The sequence below is a fragment of the Solanum lycopersicum genome, chromosome 10, assembly GCF_036512215.1.
Source record: "Solanum lycopersicum chromosome 10, SLM_r2.1".
In the NCBI taxonomy this organism is placed as follows: Eukaryota; Viridiplantae; Streptophyta; class Magnoliopsida; order Solanales; family Solanaceae; genus Solanum; species Solanum lycopersicum.
Genome location: NC_090809.1, coordinates 63950928 through 63973285, shown reverse-complemented (window position 1 = coordinate 63973285; position 22358 = coordinate 63950928). Strand labels below are relative to the sequence as shown.

The 22358-nt window shown below is 32.9% G+C and overlaps 4 protein-coding genes and 1 pseudogene across 4 annotated transcripts; 2 read left to right on the top strand and 3 right to left on the bottom strand.

Annotated features, from left to right (window-relative positions):
• The first annotated feature begins 243 nt into the window (after positions 1 to 243).
• Positions 244 to 6101, top strand: LOC101268631 (leucine-rich repeat receptor protein kinase HPCA1). Its single transcript, XM_004249509.5, has 19 exons — positions 244 to 413; positions 581 to 704; positions 1378 to 1449; positions 1553 to 1627; positions 1805 to 1876; positions 1960 to 2121; positions 2216 to 2290; positions 2375 to 2446; positions 2566 to 2637; positions 2739 to 2807; positions 2891 to 2965; positions 3052 to 3123; positions 3206 to 3340; positions 3427 to 3899; positions 3972 to 4124; positions 4399 to 4538; positions 4625 to 4844; positions 4960 to 5195; positions 5275 to 6101. The coding sequence occupies exons 1-19, from the start codon at positions 329 to 331 to the stop codon at positions 5785 to 5787; spliced, it is 2895 nt and encodes a 964-aa protein (XP_004249557.1). The 5' UTR covers positions 244 to 328; the 3' UTR covers positions 5788 to 6101.
• A 1260-nt stretch (positions 6102 to 7361) lies between these two features.
• LOC101249510 (short chain aldehyde dehydrogenase 1-like) lies at positions 7362 to 8559 on the bottom strand (annotated as a pseudogene).
• A 188-nt stretch (positions 8560 to 8747) lies between these two features.
• Positions 8748 to 12978, top strand: LOC101246981 (F-box protein SKIP24). Its single transcript, XM_010314024.4, has 5 exons — positions 8748 to 9186; positions 10609 to 10782; positions 11025 to 11187; positions 11279 to 11420; positions 12067 to 12978. Coding segments are annotated over exons 1-5 (720 nt in total). The 5' UTR covers positions 8748 to 8947; the 3' UTR covers positions 12069 to 12978.
• Positions 12979 to 13153: 175 nt separating this feature from the next.
• Positions 13154 to 16204, bottom strand: LOC101259900 (beta-fructofuranosidase, insoluble isoenzyme 1-like). Its single transcript, XM_004249779.5, has 6 exons — positions 15963 to 16204; positions 15367 to 15375; positions 14254 to 15278; positions 13833 to 14077; positions 13566 to 13662; positions 13154 to 13475 (listed from the first exon to the last, which is right to left on the bottom strand). Exons 1-6 carry the CDS (start codon positions 16138 to 16140, stop codon positions 13293 to 13295), a joined length of 1737 nt encoding a protein of 578 aa, XP_004249827.1. The 5' UTR covers positions 16141 to 16204; the 3' UTR covers positions 13154 to 13292.
• A 1140-nt stretch (positions 16205 to 17344) lies between these two features.
• Positions 17345 to 21403, bottom strand: LOC101251238 (beta-fructofuranosidase, insoluble isoenzyme 1-like). Its single transcript, XM_010314022.4, has 6 exons — positions 20548 to 21403; positions 19612 to 19620; positions 18501 to 19525; positions 18123 to 18367; positions 17783 to 17879; positions 17345 to 17666 (listed from the first exon to the last, which is right to left on the bottom strand). Exons 1-6 carry the CDS (start codon positions 20723 to 20725, stop codon positions 17490 to 17492), a joined length of 1731 nt encoding a protein of 576 aa, XP_010312324.2. The 5' UTR covers positions 20726 to 21403; the 3' UTR covers positions 17345 to 17489.
• Between the last annotated feature and the right edge of the window lie 955 nt (positions 21404 to 22358).

Genomic DNA, 22358 nt, shown 5'->3' with positions numbered 1-22358 from the left:
AAATTTAAATACTGAGTTAAAAATACTGAATTCAGATGAACTTAATCCCGTAACAACGGATCCGCCATTATAATTCAGTGTTAATTGTCTCACAATTATGAGTGATCCATAGTGGAATTAGACAACAGTTAAGAGTGGCTTCTAAGATAAGTTAAATCATCAAAATGACGAATTTGCCTAACAACTTTTCCCCCCACCCACCAACTACCCTTAAAAAGCAAAAAAAATCCCTCCAAACTTTTTATTTGTATTTTTCACATATTATAAGTGACTATATGTATGAAAAATCAAATGAGTCATTTGCTGATCTGAAGAAAATTTTTGAACAATGGCAGCTACCCGGCTGTTGCTCTGCTTTATCGTCTTCTCGTCTGGCATCGATTTCATATACACTGTTACAGATCCTAGAGATGGTAAGAACATTGTATAAAATTGTGAATCCAGTATTTAAACTTTATGAGTTTTACTATTTGTTTGCAGTTTTTGTGAACTTTTACTCGTAAATTGATGTTCTGCGTTGAAAGTATTGAGTTCAGATAATTATGTTGTTATGAATAAGTGTGAATTTGGTTGATTGCAGTAACGATACTTCGATCACTGAAAGATCAGTGGGAAAATACGCCGCCTAGTTGGCAGAAATCGGATGATCCTTGTGGAACATCATGGGAAGGTGTAACTTGCAACAACTCAAGGGTAACTGCATTGTGAGTATGCTTGTTTCTTCCAATATCTGGGGATCGTGTGGCTTACATTCTAGTTATACGATGATTAATAACACATGAATTGTTATGCATGATTGAGTAATTTAAGTGCATTTCCGCCTTTAAAAAAAAAGCTACCTAATTACACATATATCGCTATCATATATACTATTACCTATACTTTCAAAAGATTATGTATGTTACCACTAATTAAGAGTTTCCTACCATAACACTTAGAAACATGTATTTTTGCTACCGGATACACTAAAATAGGGAGAGAGGAGAGTGAAATGGTGAGGGAGGCGAGCCAGATTGGCTATGTATCCAGATACATAGGAGAGTGGGGAGTGAGATGGGAGAGATACGAGAGAGACAAACGAGATTTGTTATATATTCCATACACATGTGAATCCCCTTAGATACAATATATCTAGAACAAATTACACCTAATTTTTGCCCTATGTATCCCGAGATACATGCATCTGAACACACCAAAATATGGTAAGATACGTAATATTGCAAACTAGAGTGTATCTAAGTAATTAGCTCCTAAACTAGTGGGATTTACGTAAGTTTCTCCCTTTTTTATACACCAAGCCACATCTTAGTTTTTGAAATTGTTGTTTCACCAACGAAGCAGTTGTTAACAATTGATTGTGTTTATTATTTCTTTCAGGGGATTATCAACGATGGGACTGAGAGGAAAATTAAGTGGTGACATTGGAGGGCTCACTGAATTAATTTCCTTGTAAGTTTGGTTTTAAATCCAATAAACTTCTGTTGATTATGTAGAATAAGCTTGTATTTGTCACCATACTTTGCTCACTTCAGTTGCTATACTTGTATTGCAGAGACCTGTCGTTCAACCGAGGACTTACAGGTTCCCTGTCTCCGCGGATTGGAGATCTGCAGAAACTAAACATATTGTAAGACTACGAAATCTTGATTGTATAGTGTATGCCTGCTATGTACACAAAATTGACATTTATAATACATTTGTCATAGAATGATCATTTGATCAGCTTTCTTCTTCGTAATTTTGAATCATGATTCAACGACATACATAACTTACATGTATGCGAATGCATTTATTTACTATTCAGAATCCTCGCGGGCTGTAGCTTCAGTGGCAGTATACCGAGGGAATTGGGAAGACTTTCTGAGTTATCCTTCTTGTAAGAATTTCTCAGCAACATCAACTTGTGATCGTTTTGGTGTTTCATCAACTCATTTAGTTCCATGTCAATTTCTTTGACAGGGCACTTAACTCAAATAATTTCACCGGTGAGATTCCACGAACTCTTGGCAATCTGTCAAAACTCTACTGGCTTGATCTAGCAGATAACCAGTTGACAGGACCGATTCCTGTTTCAACCTTCTCAAGTCCGGGGTTAGACCTTCTCAAAAAAGCAAAACACTTGTGAGTAAACTTTATATGTTCATATTACGTGCTGTTCTTAAGTTGGTATTTATACCTCTTAAGTTCTGACTTCTACGTTATGTCATTATCGCAGCCATTTTAACAAAAACCAACTTTCAGGCTCCATTCCGGACATTCTTTTTAGTTCTGACATGGTGCTAATTCATGTGTAAGTCAAGAAACTAAAGAGTGATTCGCGCAGACATGGTGCAAAACACTTTCCTTCTCACTTTGTGAACTTCTGATGTGGCAGACTGTTTGATGGAAATCAACTTAGCGGGAGCATTCCATTTACACTAGGACTTGTTCAGACACTTGAGGTTCTGTGAGTAAAATTGACCGTCTTATTTATCCTACCTTTCATGCTACTTCACCTTCAGTTTTAGATTATATGCTTGTACTCTTTTATCTTTTGCTTGTATTCATGTAACCTAACATATACAGTCGGCTCGATAGAAATGCCTTAAATGGTAGCGTCCCATCAAATCTTAACAATCTCACAAGCATTGTAGAGTTGTAAGTATACGTTTTTCCCATCGTAGCTCATTCAGTTGACTACTTGTAATTAAGAATTGCTAGACTCAGTAGTTCTTTGTGCTCTTATGTTCTGTTTTTAGGAATTTGGCTCACAACAAACTGTCCGGTCTACTACCAGATTTAACTGGAATGAATTCCCTTAATTATCTGTAAGGAAGATATCCAGAATCCTGATTTTTCCTAGTTGTTTCTCAATGTTGAAGTGATACATCATATTTTGTTTCTCTTCCAGGGACTTGAGCAATAATTCCTTCCATAAATCGGAGGCGCCTATATGGTTCTCGACTTTAGAGTCTCTCACCACTCTGTGAGTATTAATCAGTTATGAATGCAACTATGAATTTCCAAAAAAGTTTGATGAATCTAAGTTGGAAGAACTGATGTAATGCTCAGAGTCATTGAGTATGGCTCACTCCATGGATCAGTGCCTCAGAAACTTTTCGCTTTACCTCAATTACAACAAGTGTGAGTATCGCGATCCTAACTGAATAGTCCATGTGTATTACCTGCAATGAAGAGGTTGTAATGATCGTAATAACTTATGCAGGAAACTGAGGAACAACGCATTGAATGATACGTTGAACATGGGTGGCATCAGCGGCAGGCAACTCACACTGGTTGATTTACAGAACAACGAGATTTCCTCAATAACACTTGGCTCTGGATACAAAAATACCTTGATGTGAGATGGTTCATTTCTCTTTTTCGTCGATTAGATTATGTTTTTTGTCTCTTTCTTCTCCTTGATTGATTTGTCATTGTCCTCAGACTGATCGGAAACCCAGTGTGTGACACGGCCCTTGGAAACACGAACTACTGTCAGCTTCAGCAGCAATCTGCAAAGCCTTACTCAACCAGCCTAGCTAACTGTGGGAGAAAATCATGTCCTGCTGATCAAAAAGTTAGCCCACAAAGTTGTGATTGTGCTTATCCATATGAAGGAACATTTTACTTTAGAGGACCCTCTTTTAGGGAGTTGTCCAATGATAATACGTTCCATTCACTCGAAATGAGCTTGTGGGTGAAGTTGGATCTCACGCCCGGTTCAGTTTCTCTGCAGAACCCCTTCTTCAACATTGATGATTATCTTCAGGTGCAGTTGGAATTATTTCCACCAACAGGAAAGTATTTTAATAGATCAGAGGTTGAGCGGATTGGATTTTCTTTGAGTAACCAAACTTATAAGCCTCCTCACGAGTTTGGACCATACTATTTCATAGCATCTCCTTACACTTTCCAAGGTATAATTACTGAGTTTGTTTACAACTGTAACTTCTAGATCAAAATACTGACTTTAACTATAACTGTCTCAGCTGAACGCGGAGAAACTTCTATAAGCTCAAGACAGGTTATAGGAATAGCTACCGGGTGTACCATCCTGGTCCTCTTGCTCGTTGCTCTTGCAATATATGCTATTCAACAAAAGAAACTTGCTGAAAGAGCTATTGGACTGAGTAGACCATTTGGTAATGTAATCTATTACAGAAATATAAACCGATTGAGTTATAACTATATATACATTCAAGCCTCTATGATAACATTTCACTATAACGACCAAGTTTTCTTTGGAACTGATTTTCATATTGTGTTGAATTATATGATCTCTATAACAACATTTCGCTATAGCAGTCAAAGAAATATCAGAACAAACAACATCTTTATAGAGAGGTTCGACTGTATGTCCAGAATTCAACTAGGATTGAACTAAAATGTCTGATTTCTTTGACCTTCTTTGTCCAGCATCGTGGGCTCCAAGTGGCAACGACAGTGAAGGTGCACCACAACTTAAGGGAGCCAGATGGTTTTCTTATGACGAACTTAAGAAATACACAGGAAACTTCTCGGAGAGAAATGAGATTGGTTCTGGTGGCTACGGGAAGGTTTGCTACCAACATCCACAGTAAATACAGAATAAAGGGATAAACTCTTAGTTACTTTGCTTATTCACGTCTGTTCTGTTTCCTAGGTCTACAGAGGAATGCTCGCGAATGGGCAAGTAATTGCTATCAAAAGGGCTCAACATGGATCCATGCAAGGTGGACAAGAGTTCAAGACGGAAATTGAATTGCTTTCACGGGTTCATCACAAGAACCTAGTTGGTCTGGTTGGATTCTGTTTTGAGCAAGGCGAACAAGTACTGGTATATGAGTATATGCCAAATGGTTCACTCAGGGAGAATTTGTCAGGTAAGTTACATCCTCCTATACATTAAAGACTACTTCCTGTTTACAGTAATTTACACTAAAAAGTTCCTAACATTTCCATTTCGCTTTAGAAGTTAATTTCCACTATGCTCTACAGGGAAAACGAGCATTTATCTAGATTGGAAGAGGAGACTTCGTGTAGCGCTTGGTTCAGCTAGAGGATTAGCTTATCTGCATGAGCTTGCCAATCCTCCTATAATTCATAGAGATGTGAAGTCGACTAATATTTTGTTGGATCAGAACTTAACAGCAAAGGTCGGGGATTTTGGTTTGTCCAAACTCGTATCAGACAGCTCAAAGGGTCATGTTTCCACTCAAGTTAAAGGCACATTGGTCAGTACCACATCCTGCACATTTTCGCTTTCCATTTCAAGAAAAACATTGAATTTAAGACCTATTGATTACATTGCAGGGTTATCTAGATCCTGAATACTATATGACTCAACAACTAACCGAGAAGAGCGATGTGTATAGCTTTGGTGTTGTAATGCTTGAACTCATAACTGCAAAACAACCAATAGAGAAGGGGAAATACGTTGTTCGAGAGATGAGAACAGCAATTCATAAGAACGACGAGGAGCATTATGGCTTGACTAATATGATCGATCCAGTCATTAGAAACATGCCAAATCTAATTGGTTTTACAAGGTTTGTGGACGTGGCGATGCAATGTGTTGAGGAGGCTGCTGCTGACCGTCCAACGATGAGTGAAGTGGTAAAAATGCTTGAAAGTATTCTTCAAAATGATGGTCTGGAAACAAATTCTACGTCTGCATCATCATCGATAACGGATTTTGGGACAGCAATAGCTGCTTCTAGACATCCTTATAATAAAGAGGCTCTACAGAGAAAAGAGATGAATGATACTCATGCTTTTGATTACAGTGGTGGATACACTCTTCCAACAAATGTGGAACCAAAATAGTGTCAACCAACAAAAAGGGACTTGTCTCTACTGTCTCTCATTCTTTAATTTATTCTCATAGTAAAAGATTTGGAATATTGGTGAAAGGGATAAGATAATTTAGTTGTTGTATTGTCCCTATATTGGCTTCTTTTCGCAAAACAAATCATGTATAGTAACAAGATCGAAGTTCAGATTTTCTATTGTCAAGGCTTACAGTCTAGTATTATCAGTGAAAGTCTTCTATACACTGAGTGTGAGTTCGATTTTTACTGTCTCCCGATCCTCAAATGTAATAAAAAGAGTTAAAAGAAGAAAAAAAAACAGATTTTGTACATCAAGGCTTACAGTCTAGTGGTACAGGTAAGAGGTCTTCCATACGCTAAGTGTGAGTTCGATTTTTACTATCTCATTCCCGTTCCCTAATTCTACAATGTAATAGAAAAAAAATCAAAATTAGAAATTTCAGAATTTCTAGCTATGAGAAGTAAAAAAAGTGCATGATCATTGTATGATTTTATCATTTGATGTGTCAATTATCTTTTTTTTATATATATATTTTAAAAGTAATAAATAAAATAAATAAATATTTTTTTCCAAAATGGTGAACAAATAAAATTAAACGGAAGGATATTATAGTAATTTCTACTATAAATAAGAAGACACAAAATTTACTCATAAAACGCATTTGTTGAAGACGTTTTATCCTTAGTTCTTTCTTTAGCTATCTAAGAAGAGTTTTTTCAAGTTTTTAAGGACAAGACCTTTTTTTAAAAGATAATATATTTATCTTTTCTTAATAATAAAATTAATAATTAAATAAATACAAAAATTAAAAACAATGGACAAACAAAATTAAACGGAAGGATAATATAGCAATTTCAATTATAAATAAAAAGACATAGAATTTACTCATCATAAAACGCATTTGTTGAATGCGATTTATGCATTTCATTCTCAGTTCTTTCTATTTAGGTATCTAAAAAGAGTTTTTTCAATTTTTTAGGACATGACGTTTCTATAAAAGATAAAATATTTATCTTTTCTTCATATTATAAAAGTAATAAATTAAATAAATAAATATATTTTAGAAATAATGAATAAATAAAATTAAATAAAAGGGGTAATATAGTAAATTAAACAATAAATAACAACACACAAATGTTACTTATAAATCGCGTTTCACAAAAGGTTTTATGTTTATTTCGTGTAATTCTTCCTGTCCTTCTCACTTTGTGAATTTCTGACTTAATGTCATATTTTACAGAAGAAACAGATGAGTTATCTTTTATGATAACATTTCACTATAACGATCAAATTTTTTTTGTAACTGATTTTTCATGTTATGTTGAATTATATGTTCTCTATTAATAACATTTCGCTATAACTACTAAAGAAATATCAGAACAAATGACGTCTTTATAGAAAGGTTTGACTGTATGTTCAAAATGCAAACTAGGATTGAACTAAATGGTCTGATTACTAATCAGTTGTGCCAAAAAGAACAAACAAGTGAAAATTTTCTGCAGTAATAGTATACAAGAACACACTTACATACAAACTCAAAACAACAAATTAAACAAGCAAACAACAATAAATTTAACTACAAGAGTAGCAATCCTTCTGCACTAGTAAGGGAAAGTTTAGATAGTCAACCAACCGAGCGACTAAGATTCTTCGAGAGAGTACTAGTCATCCTTCAATTTCTTCTAGAAATTAAATATAGTTTTGCATAACAATTGAGGCAAATGGATTAGTTTTACTATACCCTCCATCAATCACCAAATTAACACCACTCACATACTTAGATTCATCACTTCCCAAATAAACAGCAGCCTCAGCAATATCCTCTGGTTCTAATATTCTCCCTTTAAGATTAGCAGTTTCCATAATAATTTCCTCTGCTTTTCCTTATCCATTTTCCCCAAAATTTCCCTAACAAGTGGTGTAGCAACTGTATATGGAGAAATACGATTTACTCTGATTCCATATTTTCCCAATTCAACGGCTAGATGATTTGTTAGTCCAACTACAGCATGTTTTGACGACGCGTGAAGCAATCCCACCAATTACAGAAGCAACACTAGATGTGAATAAAATGCTACCTTTTTTTGTTGGTATCATTGTTTTGGCTGCAATTTTAGCTCCTAAAAGTGCCCCGTAAACATTCACATCGAACACATTCTTGAAGTTGTTATAATCTGTGGCTAAAATACTTGGATCCTTAATGTTTCCTGTTATACCTGCATTGCTGAACATGATGTCTAGCTTTCCATACCTCGAAACTGCTCTGTTTATCGCGTTTTCCATGTCGTTTTCATTTGTGACATCGCAATGTGTGAAGGAGATGGTGTTGTTTGAGCCTAGTTCTTTGCACAGGGCTTGACCTGTTGATCAGATATAATATAGTTACGTAATTAATATGTAATGATCACATGATGAAAACGGCTTTTTAGTGATGAAAGACAACTTTTAGATGAAATGATCACACGAACCTAAGTCATCTCGAACATCTGCTACCACAACCTTCGCGCCATGTTTTGTGAAAAGCCGAGTTGCAGCCTCTCCAATTCCACTAGCACCTCCTGTGATCACTGCTACTTTACCTTCTAACCTGAAAACATAAATTTTCTTTACTTTGATTGCTATGACCATATTATTCTTGCACATATCGGTCACTCAATTAATAATTGTTATATCAAAAAAAAAATCAACTCGAAATAATAGTCAAATGATAAATCAAATTCTTCTATAAATTGAGTGACCATTTCATAAATCAACTTTTCTATGAGTCGGATCAACTCTTATGTTCAACGAATTGATGATAGGACTAATTTGAGTTGTTCATAGTCACCACCTTTTGAAAATTGGAGTTGCACATGAATGAATTCCCATTTCTATGGCTAAGGAAATAGTCTCAAGAATAGTGAAAAATAATCATAGCAAATATTTAAATAATTGAAATTATTAAGCATGACCATGAGTTCACAAATATTATTTGTTTTCGCAAAGTCATGACTTCTCAAAATGAAAGCACATACCTCCACAAAATAATTATTTTTCATAATTTTGACAATATTAATTTAGTGAGGTTTTATAATATAGTTTATGTTTTATGTGATAAATTGTCTCCCCCTTCTAAAATTGAACATCAAACATAACCGGGCCGGGTTTGCTGAACATGTCGGCGTCGGATTCAGCTCTGCCGGAGGAGCTATGGAGGCGAATCCTTGAAATCGGAATTGAATCCTCCAACTTCAACTACAAAGATCTTTGTTGTCTCTCCATAACTTGCACCCTCCTCAATCGACTCTCCTCCGATGATTCTCTCTGGTCCTCGTTGTTCTTCGCCGATTTTCCCCAATATCAACAACCTTCATCTTCATGTTCTGTTTCCAGCAAATGGCTCTACAAAATTAGGTATTTATGCACGCACTCATGTCAAAATTTCTTTTTTTGTATATGTCTATGTTGTTTTAGTGTATTTGCATCATATAAATTCTTAGGTTCACAGTTAGTTGATGAAGAAGATACAATCTAATTAGTCTAGTTGCCTGCGAGCTGGGCCCGGAAACCACAGTTACAAAAAAAAAATAGCAACAAGGATATGGTATCTTCTGCCCAAGGCATAATATATAATTGTCGTTTTAACTTAGCCTCAATTGACATATATGTCATTCAACTTTGGGCGTGTATAAGTAGATACTTGAGGTATTCAGAAGTTGAATAAGTAGACACATGCATCCTATCCTGTGTGGCGTCTTTACGTTGCAGTTTGTGAATTACATGATGTTTACTTGTGTATATTTAAAGTTGGAGGTGATAGATTCACATTTATGTGTTATGCCTCAGCAGGAAGTAGTCTACTTAGTTTCTAGCAGTTCAAATGATAGTCGATTTGTTGCTTGGGGGACCTTTTAATTAGTAAAGGCTGGAACTTTTTCAATTCTGTCAAGGTGGATACAACATGAACCTAACAAAGCACTCAGCTTTTGGGAAGATGTTCGAAAACATCCAAATAATTGATTTTAACTTGAAACAACACTGTATTTTGTTGAATTTGAAAAAACAATTACTTGTTCATTAGTGTTCAGAATTTACTTGTAAAATACTTGAAGTTTTGTGAGTGTGCAAGCCATTAAATTTCATTTAAATATTCGTCAAACCAGTTTGTGACTTCAAATTCTCTATTTCAAGTTGAAATTGTAATAGAAAAAATTGAGAAAACAAACATTGATTTGCAAATGCTATCTCATTATTTGCAAATAATATGTATGTGATATTTCGGAAACAATCTCTCTACCTCCATAAGGCAGAGGTAGTGGTGCATACACACTGCCCTACCCTGACATCGCTTGTGGGATTACACGGGTATGTTGTTGTTGAGTATGTGTGTTATATTCTAATATACTGATGGTCAGAAGATATCACTCTTGTATTTATGTCTTTTGTTCTTAAATTTCATGGCATTTTAGCTTTAGCCATATCATCTTGCCTTCTTTTTAATATTATCTGTGACAACCCCCTCGGGATCCACATATTCAGGTATTGTCTCTGCCATGGGCGGCCATTCGCTCTTTTAATCCCCTCTTATTGGCATGCAGCCTCAAGGAGCTGCAGCTTAATTGGTGAAAGGCGATCTCCTTGGGAGGGATGTAAAGGAGCCATAGGTCACGGGTTCGATTCTCCCTTGAGGCTGCATGCCAATAAGAGGGGATTAAAAGAGCGAATGGCCGCCCATGGCAGAGACTATACCTGAATATGTGGATCCCGAGGGGGTTGTCACATTATCTTCTCTGGTAAATCTTATGGGAGAACTGATTGGTTGCTAATATCAACTAGATACGAAAAAGTTCGAGAACAGAAGCTTTTGGCCCATAGAAGGGCTGTTTTGAGAATTCAGAGTGAAATTAATGAGCATTCTAGGAGGATTGGAGAGATGGAACTTCGATCTGCAGAGGAGAAAGGGAAAATGAAGAACACTGTTGCCGAGATGTTGAATTTGCGTAAGATCAGGTAGTGAAGGACAGAAGTCTACTCTTATAATGTTATCTGTTGTTTTTGTTTCTTCACATTTACCTACTATATGGGGGTTGGGGTCTGGCTTTCACAAACAACAGATTGCTTGCCTTTGGTATTTGAGTTGGTGTAGTATTGTTTGCTTGGTTGTTGTATAAGTTGCTAGTTATTCTTTGTTAGTCAAAGATAATGTAAAATGATGCGGCTGATGTTTGACTGTGCAATTGATTTGCTATCAGTCAAGCCAAAGTTGCACTAAATGTTTGGCAGCCAGAGATTGTCCGGGGTAAGCAGAAGCAGATGGTTGAGCAGTGCAATGTACCTATTGATAACCGTATCCATGCCATTGAGATGGAGCTCAAGCTATGCAAACAACAAATTCAAGGGTTAGAGAAGGCCCTTGTAAGTTCACATCTGTTTTGTGGAGAATAATGAGGCATTCATCTAGTAATTTATGAACTGCATTATGATCTTTTCCTTTATATTATTGCAGAGTGTTGAAAAAAAAAGGATGCAGACAGCAAAGGAAAAACTGGCTTCAGTAGAATATCACCCCTTGCGGGAATTTAACTTGACAGTCCACCCGGTTGATGAAAATGACATGAGAAGGAAAAGACTTAAGAACTTCATCAAGTGTAAACTACTAAGCCTTTCTACTCTTTCTATGCAATTTGAATTGTTATTTTTCAGGAAAAAGCAAATGCCTGTTTACCTGAGTTGGGATGGAAAGAATGCAACATAATGTCGTAGGAGTGGCTTTTCCAGATTATCAACTTTGTTTTTCCATGATGCATAATCTAAGTGGATATCAAGTACACCTCCATTCCAAATTTGTTTGACACTATTTCCCTAATAGTATGTTCCAAAAAGAACGAAACATTCTATGGTTGAAAATTATTGACTTCTTTTTTTTTTTTTGGTTGTAACTAACTACATTTTATTACCAAAAGTGTTTCTGAACAGCTCAAAGGAAAAGAAACAAAACTCGCTCCTCAACTGGACATGTTTAAGATCACACATTTTGAAAGTATTTGTTTCTTTCGTAAACTTCGTGTTGGGTCAAACACATGGAATAAATGGAGCCATTGTAATGGAATAATGTTTTCCCCATATAATAACCCCCCCCCCCCCTCCAATTTTTTCCCCTTTTTGGTTGTTGGTGTTGGCGGATATCAATTTGATAGCCCATTAGTTCTGGTTGCTAGATCATTTTAATGCTTTGATCATATTTATCATCTCATTTGCAAAAATGTGACTCCTCAAATTTGCTGAATTTCTCAGAAGAAAACTAGGAGTTGATGCATAACTGAATCGATGATTTACTCATGGTTGAGGAGTCTTCACATTGGTTCGTCTCGCAAATGGATGGTATTCAGCCTATTTGCATCTCTGTCCAAGCTCTATGCTAGGAACCGATATTGCAGTTGTGAGTTCCTGTTGATTATTAAAAATATAGCAGATCCGATTTACCTAGAGTGCTCTTAGAAATATGTGATATAGGGAGGGTCAAAGGCAAGTATAAGTATGGACAATGTTGTTGTTGTCTTTATGGTCGACTATGGGGAAAGACTGTTCAAGTAAATGGTGAATTGTTCACCGAAGTCTGGAAAAGTGAGCAAAATGAATGTTGTGCAATAGGAAGGGGGACTCTGGGCTACTTTGGAATATCCAGTTGATGCAGATCGAGAAAAAAAATACTTTTGTACCTCACACAACTGACACAAGTTATGTGTGTCTCTTTATGTTATGACAAATCGAGTTTGTGCGAATCAAAATGCCTCACACAACTTAAAACTTGTGCAAGGTTGCCTATGTTTGAAAAGTGGAATATGTGGGTTAGCAAAGTTCTTGTCAAACACAGGCAACCCATTTGGGTCCACGCAATTATCATTTGTCACACATTGGGAAACCACTATACTACTTGTGTCAACTGCTGCAGCGCAACATAAAAACCTCATGTATTTTGGTGTTTTTCATTTTTATGATAAACTTTATTTGTATGTCGATAAAAATGCTAGACTATAAGGTCTATTTATGTGTGAACTGGAGTATGTTGTATGTATTTGATGTTGAATTGTGCGAGGCTGCTTAGTTCCTCTTATCATAGTACTATGGTTCGAGAGGAAGTAAATAGTATCTACTCGGACACTATAGTGAAAGTGTGTTGAATCTAGAACGGACATTTATTTAGAATCTTTACATATATTAAAGTGTGGATGAATTTCACACATCACTTATAAGTTGCATATCATAGAAAAAAGGTTGAAGATGAAAACTTTCCCTTATTTAAATGTTGCTGCAAATAAGTTCGATATTTGTCTAAGTTCATACATGTATATACACAAGGAATAAGTAAACATTTGTGTACTTTGAAATGAAATAAGAACTCCATAGTTAGATAATTGCATTTTAATCATGGTTTACTAGAAATAGAAAACTTGTATAAGTTCTCATCCAAAAAAAAAGGCCAACACAGAAAGAGAGAGAAAAACTAAAAGTACTATGTTCTAAATCCATTTCTCGGATTTAGCCATGTTCCAGGCGTCAAGAGTCTCAATTTTGACTGGCTCAGTACCATTATTGAAAGCAAACAAATGTGTGTCCCCATAGATGGCTAATGCTGGATAGACCCTTGATGTAATGCATGTCTTTCCACCGTCACCAAAACTTTCAACCACGGAATGGTCAATCTGAAAAAAAAATCAAATAATTATCAACGCAACAAAAAAAGAAAAATGAGTTTGAGTGGATTTGATACGAAAAGAAAAGAAGTAGCTTACCAGACTCCGCAGCGATAACCTTTTGTCGGTTAGATTTGTTTCAACATATCCAGCAAAAGATGGTTTATACATCTTTTCATGATTTCTAACGCTTGACCTATCAAAATTGAAATAAAAACAAATGGCATTGTTATCCAATTGCAAAAAGCATAAAAATAACAACACTTTTAAGTTTAAAATTATTTGATATCATTGGCCCAACTAGTTTAAATTTGCATCACATAAGATCTAATACTCGGTGATAAAAAAAGTGATTAAAAGACAAACCTTGAGGCATCAGAACACATGAGAACCTTGTATTTATCTTGGTTCTTAAACACTCTGAAGAATACGGGTGTATACTCTTCCAAGTTTTCAGAAGCCAGTGTTAGTAGTCCAAATGGACCAAGTCCACCTTGAACTGTCGAACCCCTAATGGCACATACATCTTGGGCATAAAGATCAGCCCAACTAGGATCAAATTCTTCTGCATTTTCCAAGCTTGAAAAGGAAAATGTAACTTCAACATCAACCTGTCATCGTATTAGAACTCACATATTAGCTCTATATTTGTCTTGTCATAATAATTGAAACATAAAAACCAACTCCAGATCATAAAACATCTTACATTATTGTAAATCCAGGTCATAATAATTCATACAAAATGATATTTATTCTTGTAAACCAAAAAATAATAAAAATATCAAACCTGTGCAGGTGTAATTCCTTGAACTTCCACATTTTCTCCCTTGTTTAACTCATAATTTCTTAGCTCAACCTTTTCCTTTCTTAACATTTCTAATTCTTCAATAGGCCATTGAACCAAATGTTTACCACTAGGATCAATCCATAATTTACGAGGAATAGCCTGAATCCCAGACCATCCCTTCTTGATGGAATCTTCTGGAAAAACATCTGATTCATTTGTCCATCCCCACAAAACTCTTCGATTCTTCATAGGATCATAAAAGGTCCGTGATGCATAAAAATTACCATAATCCAATCTCAAACCATGCCATCCATCAATCATTGTATCGTCTGGAATGTATCTATCTCTTTTCGTGTCATAGGTACCAATTGTGTAATAGTCAAATCTAGTAACATCCAGACTAACTTTCAGAACGTGTTTAATTTTGTCGCCTTTAAAAGATGTGTCCAAACCATCTGTATTCTCCAACGATACGGGAAAAAAATCAACACATTCCCAGTTTCCAGTCTTAGCAGATGAATGGAGTGGGTGTTGGGCTTTGGTCCATTTCATGAAGTCCTTGCTCCGATACATTATCGCTAATCCTCTCTCGTTTTTCCTAAGGCTACCAACAACCATTCTCCAACGCCCATCTTGACCTAACCAAGCTGTAGTTGGGTCACGAAATTTGGTCTTGTTGATACTTTCATCAGCTACTATTAACGGGTTGTTATCGGGCTTGATCCACTTACGAAGAAATGGATCAGATAAGTTAGCCGGTATTGCATAGTTTTGTACTTGAGTTTGTTTATCGTCCACAATTCCTGTGTAGAGAATAACAGGTTTATTCCCTGGAAGAATAGTGGTTGATCCAGACCAAGTACCATATTTATCAAACACCTCAGATGGATAAATTGCTGGCTCTAAATTGATCCAATTAATCATGTCAATGGATACTGAATGAGCCCAAACAATATTTCCCCATACTGCTCCTTTTGGATTGTACTGGTAAAATAGGTGATAGATTCCATTGTAATTCATTAGACCTATTAAAAAAAATCAAATTAATATAAATAAATCGAGATTTTTACTAAATTATAATGAAAGAGTTAGAAATATAGAACTCGATCTTACCCGTGGGATCTAATATTGTTATTCGGCCAAGATCATCCAATTACATGGAATTAAATAAAAAATGATTAGTAAAGACATTTCAATGCAATTGAAAGAAGTTCTAATATAAGAAAAGAAATAGAATATTACGTAAGGACACAAAATAAATATATTTAAAAAAAATCAGAATCAAATCTCTAACTAATCACAAAGTTGCACATACATTATGTTCATAATTATTTAAGATAAGATAAAAACTTATTTGCAACGATAATATATATCAAATTATATTGTTTTTTATCACAATTAAGTGATAAATAAGATGAATAGTGTTTAACTCTTTTTTCATGATAACTATGTTTGTTAGGAATATGTCATCATCTATTTATTAGTGTAGCATGAATAATGATACTATACAAATATTAAATACATACATATGGTATATTGTGGTAAAGTAATAAATATTTTTTTCAACAAATGTGAATATCAGGGGAATATTGTGAAATTGAATATGAATATATTCAATTATCCTAACATAAAATAATACAAAACAAATATCAATTTGAAACACAAACTAAAATATATAAAATCATTGGCTTGTTAGAGAGTGTACATACCATTAATCCAGTGTTTAGGAGGCTGAAAGTGATATTCCGTTCTAAATAAGTTTTTAAGTAATTTAGAACTCGATGATTGTAACCTCCTAAATTCTTCATGTGACGAATTAGCTTCGTTACTACAAAAAAATAACATAAATAAAAAGGCACAAAGACTACTCTTTCTTAAGAATTCCATTTAGAAAGAAAAAAGTTATTCCTTTTTACTCTAACTTTGATTGAGAAAAAATTGATGAAGAAAGTTGAAAAAATGTGAAAAGAATTTATAAGAAAAAAAAAATAGAGATAGAAACCTAACAGAATACCCAAAAAATAAGTAAGAGATTATTATCATAAAATTTAAAAAGATATACTCAAAGGAATAATGAAAACAAAGTTGATATTGTTATACATAAAATTTAGGAACTAAAAGCTAATTTTAGTTTATCTGTTTTGAAAAAAAATTATTTCGCTAATTTTTCTCCTTTTGATTTACACGGCCAATCAATGTATTTTATAAGATAATACAATTATACTAATTTACCATAACATGGGAAGTTGAGATAAATATAAAAAATGCAAATTAAAAAGCTCTATACATTAAATTGAATTTGGAATTATCAAGAATTTATTGAGATATATGTATTTTAAAATATTTACATCATGCAAAATTAATTTGATTCCTTTAGTTATATATTTATAACTCTATATTCAATTTTACAAATGTAATATTTTCTTTTTTTACTATGTAGTAACAGTCACGGAAAATTTTATATCCTAGTTTTAACAATTTCAAGTTTACATAATCCTGATTTGAAAATAGTTTTAACCTCTTTTTTTTTTTTTTTTTTAAAAGAAAAGTGGAAATAGAGTTGTTAGAATGAATATAGGAACAACTAGAAATATTATCAATCTAAATTATATGAAAAAAAATAAAGTTGTAGGATTGTTGTTACAAAATTTAGGAACAAACACCATATAGTCAATCAAACAAAATAATGTTGAGAATGTTGTTATAAATTTTAGGAACAATTGAAATATAGTCCACCAACAAATTAATAATTTGAATTGTCTCCTACAATTGTGATTAAACAATGTATTTTTTTCATTTATTTCTTTAAAATGGGATTTACATGAGATATAAGATCACGTGTGATTAAAAAGTTGAATGCAATATTTATATATCAAATAACACAAATTTAAAATATTTTTTCTAACCATTTAAATTTGAAGATGAAATCACATCAACGGTGACTTATTAAAATTAGTATAGCGTCGTAATACTAAGAGTTTCATATGGTCAGATACATCAAAAAAGAGTTTGTGCCTCGTATATATATTTTGATATGAAATAAAAACTCGATAGATAATTACAATATATATCAAATGCGTCATCGATTCGATTAAATAGGAAAAGAAGAATATTTTATTTCATGACTTAGTGAAATCTGTACAAGCTCAATTAAAAAAAATGCTTAACATGTAAAAAAGAGGAATTAAAATGAACGGAATTATGTTTTCTTCTTTTCTCTTAGGATTTTTTTAATTTTACATATCGGCTTTATCCATGCTCCAGGCATCAAGAGTGTCGATTTTGACTGTCTCAGTACCATTGTTGAAAGCAAATAAATGTGTGTCACCATAGATGGACAAAGCTGGATAAACTCGTGATGTAATACATGTCTTTCCACCAGCACCAAAACTTGCGACCACAGAATGATCGATCTGAAAAAAGAAAAAAAAATTAAACTACTTGTCAATGCGACGAAATTGAAAAATGACTTGAAATATAAGTTTTTAAGTGCATTTTATAGGAAAAAAGTACCAAAGAAAAAGCTTACCAAGCTCCTTAGTGACAACTTTTTGTCTGTAAGATCAACATTGACATACCCAGCAAATGAGGGTTTGAACATCTTTTTGTGATTCCTAACGCTTGACCTATTGCAAAAAAGATAGAATTATAAGGTTAGCCAAATGCGAAAGCATAAAGATAACAATTTTTTTTTTTTTATGTTTATAATTATTTGATATCCGAAACTCATTTGCATTGCATTAGACTCATTTAATAGGAGGAGCGCTTTTTATAAGTATTTTTTTCATTTTGAAAGTTTAAATCCGAGATCTCTCTAGTTTAAGGTGAGAGATGCTTGCTAATAAGAAAAGTGTGATCATTAGACAAACCTCGAGGCATCAGAGCACATGAGAACCTTGTGTTTGTCTTGATCTTTGAACACTCTGAAGAATACTGGTGTATACTCTTCCAAGTTTTCAGAAGACAATGTTAGTAGTCCAAATGGACCAAGTCCACCTTGAACTGTTGAACCCCTAATGGCACATACATCTTCAGCATAAAGATCAGCCCAACTAGGATCAAATTCTTCTGCATTTTCCAAACTTGAAAAGGAAAATGTAACTTCCACATCAGCCTGTCATTATATTAACACTCATAAATTAGCTATAAATTGGTCTTGTAACAAAAAATTAATTCAAATCATCAAACACATTGCGTTGTTGCAATTTCTGGTAAGGATCACAAATTATATATATATATGGTCTAACCTGGGCAGGTGTAATCCCTTCAACTTCTACATTTTCTCCCTTGTTCAATTTATGATTTCTTAGCTCAACCTTTTTCTTTCTCAAGGTCTCTAATTCTTCAATAGGCCATTGGACTAAATGTTTACCACTAGGATCAATCCATAATTTACGAGGAATAGCCTGAATTCCAGACCATCCTTTGAAGATGTCATCTGTTGGGAAAACATCTGATTCATTGCACCATCCCATTAAAACTCTTCGATTCTTGCTAGGATCATAAAAGGTCTTAGATGCATAAAAATTGCCATAATCCAGTCTCAATCCATGTGACCCTTCGATCATTGCATCATCTGGAATGTATCTATCTCTTTTCCTGTCATAAGTACCAATTGTGTAATAGTCCCATCTGTTATCATCCAGACTGGCTTTCATAACGTGTTTGATTTTGTCGCCAATAGCGGATGTGTCCAAACCATCTGTTTTCTCCAACGATACTGGAAAAAAATCAACACATTCCCAGTTTCCAGTATTAACAGATGAATGGAATGGGTGTGGGGCTTTGGTCCATTTCACAAAGTCCTTGCTCCGATACAGTATTGCTAATCCTCTCTTGTTTTTTCTAAGGCTACCAACCAACATTCTCCAACTCCCATCTTGACCTAACCAAGCTGTAGTTGGGTCACGAAATTTGGTCTTGTTGATGCTTTCGTCAGCGACTACTAACGGGTTGTTATCGGGTTTGATCCACTTACGTAGAAATGGATCAGACAAGTTAGCTGGTATTGCATAATTTTGCACTTGAGTTTGGTTATCGTCCACAATTCCTGTGTAGAGAATAACAGGTTTATTCCCCGGAAGAATAGTGGTCGATCCAGACCAAGTACCATATTTATCAAACACCTCAGATGGATAAATTGCATGCTCTAAATTGATCCAGTTAACCATGTCAACTGATACTGAATGAGCCCAAACAATATTGCCCCATACTTCTCCTTTTGTATTGTACTGGTAAAATAGATGATAAATTCCATTGTAATACATTGGACCTATTTTTTAAAAAGATAATTATAAATAAATCGAGATTTTAGCTAAAAATATAGTGAAAACTAATAAATATAAAACTCGATCTTACCGGTGGGATCTAATGTTGTTGTTCGGAACATCAGGCCAAGACCACCACATAAGAAGGAATTAAATTAAAATGATTAGTAAAAAACATTTCATTGCAATTGAAAAAAAAGATTACAAAGCACAGTTAGTTGCATATATATTATATCAGGTAAAAACTTGTTTACAGCAATTATGTTAAATAATACTAATTTTTATCAAGATTAAAAGAGAATAATTATTTAACTATCGTTTGTGATAATCATGTTGTTACCGCACATCTACTCATATTTTATTAGAATCAACATGAATAAAGATCATATACAAGTATTAAATTATATTTATACGAATAAGGATCGCCTTATTATGTGAAAATAACTATAATGAAATAATTAAATAAAAAGACAAAGGACAATCAAATTTGAAAAAGCAGCTAAAAGCACACATACATGTTATTTTATTTTTTCAGAGTTCAATTATCAAAATTACTATTTTTTCCGAGTTTAATCATCAAAATTTTAGTAATTTTTTCACATCTGTGTGGGTCAAATTATTAAAATTTTAATAAATATTAAATTTGAAAAGTCTTAAACTATTAAATTTACCTATTGAACTGTCTCTCCCAAATAATTTGAAGTCTTAAACTATTAAATTTACATATTGAATTATCTCTTTCAAATAAGTGAACACATTTAAAATATTGTAAATTAATAATATAATACTTCAGAAAATTTGTGTTTCATGAATACATTAGAATACACTAGAATGAAAGAAGAAGAAAAAGACAAGTAAAATAATAAGGTTCCTTTGATTTATATTTTACATGAACTCAAACATTATATATTAGACCCTATATATGAATATATATATATATATATATGAATATATATGAACATAAATATGAATTATACTATAATCCATATATATTATATAGCGGAAAGGATTAGAGAAAAAGATATACCATTAATCCAGTGCTTAGCGGGCCTAAAGTGAAATTTAGGCCTCAAGATTCTTTTTACCACATTATTACTAACAGACTGTAGCTTTCGGTTTATTTCATGAGACGCATTAACCTCAAAAAATAAAAGAAAAGACATAAATAAAAGAACGCAAAGAGATAGATTCTTTAAAATCACCATTCTTCCACTTTTTAAATCTAATTTAGAGAAAATAGAAACTGATAAAAAGTTGAATGAATATGAAGAGTATTTATAGGGCAATATAGAGATAGAGTGAACAATAGCATATTTTTATTTTTATTTTTTTTAAAAGAAAAAGTGATGTTATAAAATTTAGGAACTAGTCAATCAATAAAATAGGAAAAATATGGTTGATATGGTTGTTACATGATATAGTCAATAAAAAAATAAGGTTGAGTTATAGTTATAAATTTTAGGAATCAATAGAGTTAAATAGGGGATTCATTTGTCCCTAATATTTTTCCTACAAACAAGTAATTTTATACATTCTTTTTTATCTTTAAAGTTTAATATTTAATATTTTAATTCAGATTATCATGATATACTTAGATCAGATATATAATTGAAAAGTTGAATAATAATACAAATTTAAAGTATATTCTTTTATTATTTAAATTTGTAGATGATATAACATCAAGGGCAACTTAATAAAATTAATAGTCTATAGTTAACTTAGAATTTATCTATATACAATTAATTATCCACACTTATTGTGTAATGTTTATACATGTTTTTAAGTTTATAAAGAAAATATAATGGTGATATGTAATAATATAATTAGGGTTATTTCAAACTAATAAGATATCAGCCATATATTTGTTATTAGTATTATGAAAATATTAGTAGTTTAATTCAAAATCTAAAATATTTCTAAGAAAAAACACCCTATCTTTTATACAGATTTTGTACTTTTTTTCTACATATTTTAATATTTTTTAGGTAAAATATAAACTAATAATCCAATATGACCAAAGTTTTAGGATCCCACAATTTTTGTGGCATAAGACAAACTTTTACTTTGAGTCGTATTCTATCAATTATATATCAAGAATATCCTTTTTAACTTATACTGAATTTGGTTAAACTTTGTTTTTTGAAATAGTCACGTGACTTATTATGATTTATTATATTTTTAATTTAGAATTAGAAAAAAAAAAATTGGTCAGAATTTGATCAGAATGACATTTTACCTATAGTATTTTACTTTTTTAACCATTTTAAACTGTCGATGCTCTTGTCCCATTTCTTTAATCCTTTAATCCTTCATCTTCATTAGAACAAAACATTCATCTCCCTATAATATTCTTATAGACTCAGTATGTAGAGAAGTTAATTATATAGCTATAAATTTTGGAAAAGTTATATAAAATACAACTTATTTTATCATATTCTATTAAAAAAAAATACTAGCATTTACTATCGTTACAAAGCGATTTGAAAAAAAAAAGTAAAAAAAGATTATTATGATAGTAATAAATATTAGTATTAATATAAAATTAGTTGTCTAGACTTCAAATTTCGACTACTTCATTTTTATTAAAATATCATTTTTGTACAAGCCATTAATTGACGAAAAAAATTGTTTGTACTTTATACATGTCAAGTGTAGGGTATCTTGAAAGCAAAATCATAATTCATTTTCATACAAGTATATGTAAGTCGAGGTTAAACAAAATTAGTTACCAAAATCAAACTTAAAAATATTGAACCACACCAAATTAAATTTTGCATGATAATGATATTATATTTTTAAAAACTGAAAAATCAAAATTACCTAACCAAAGTTTCACCA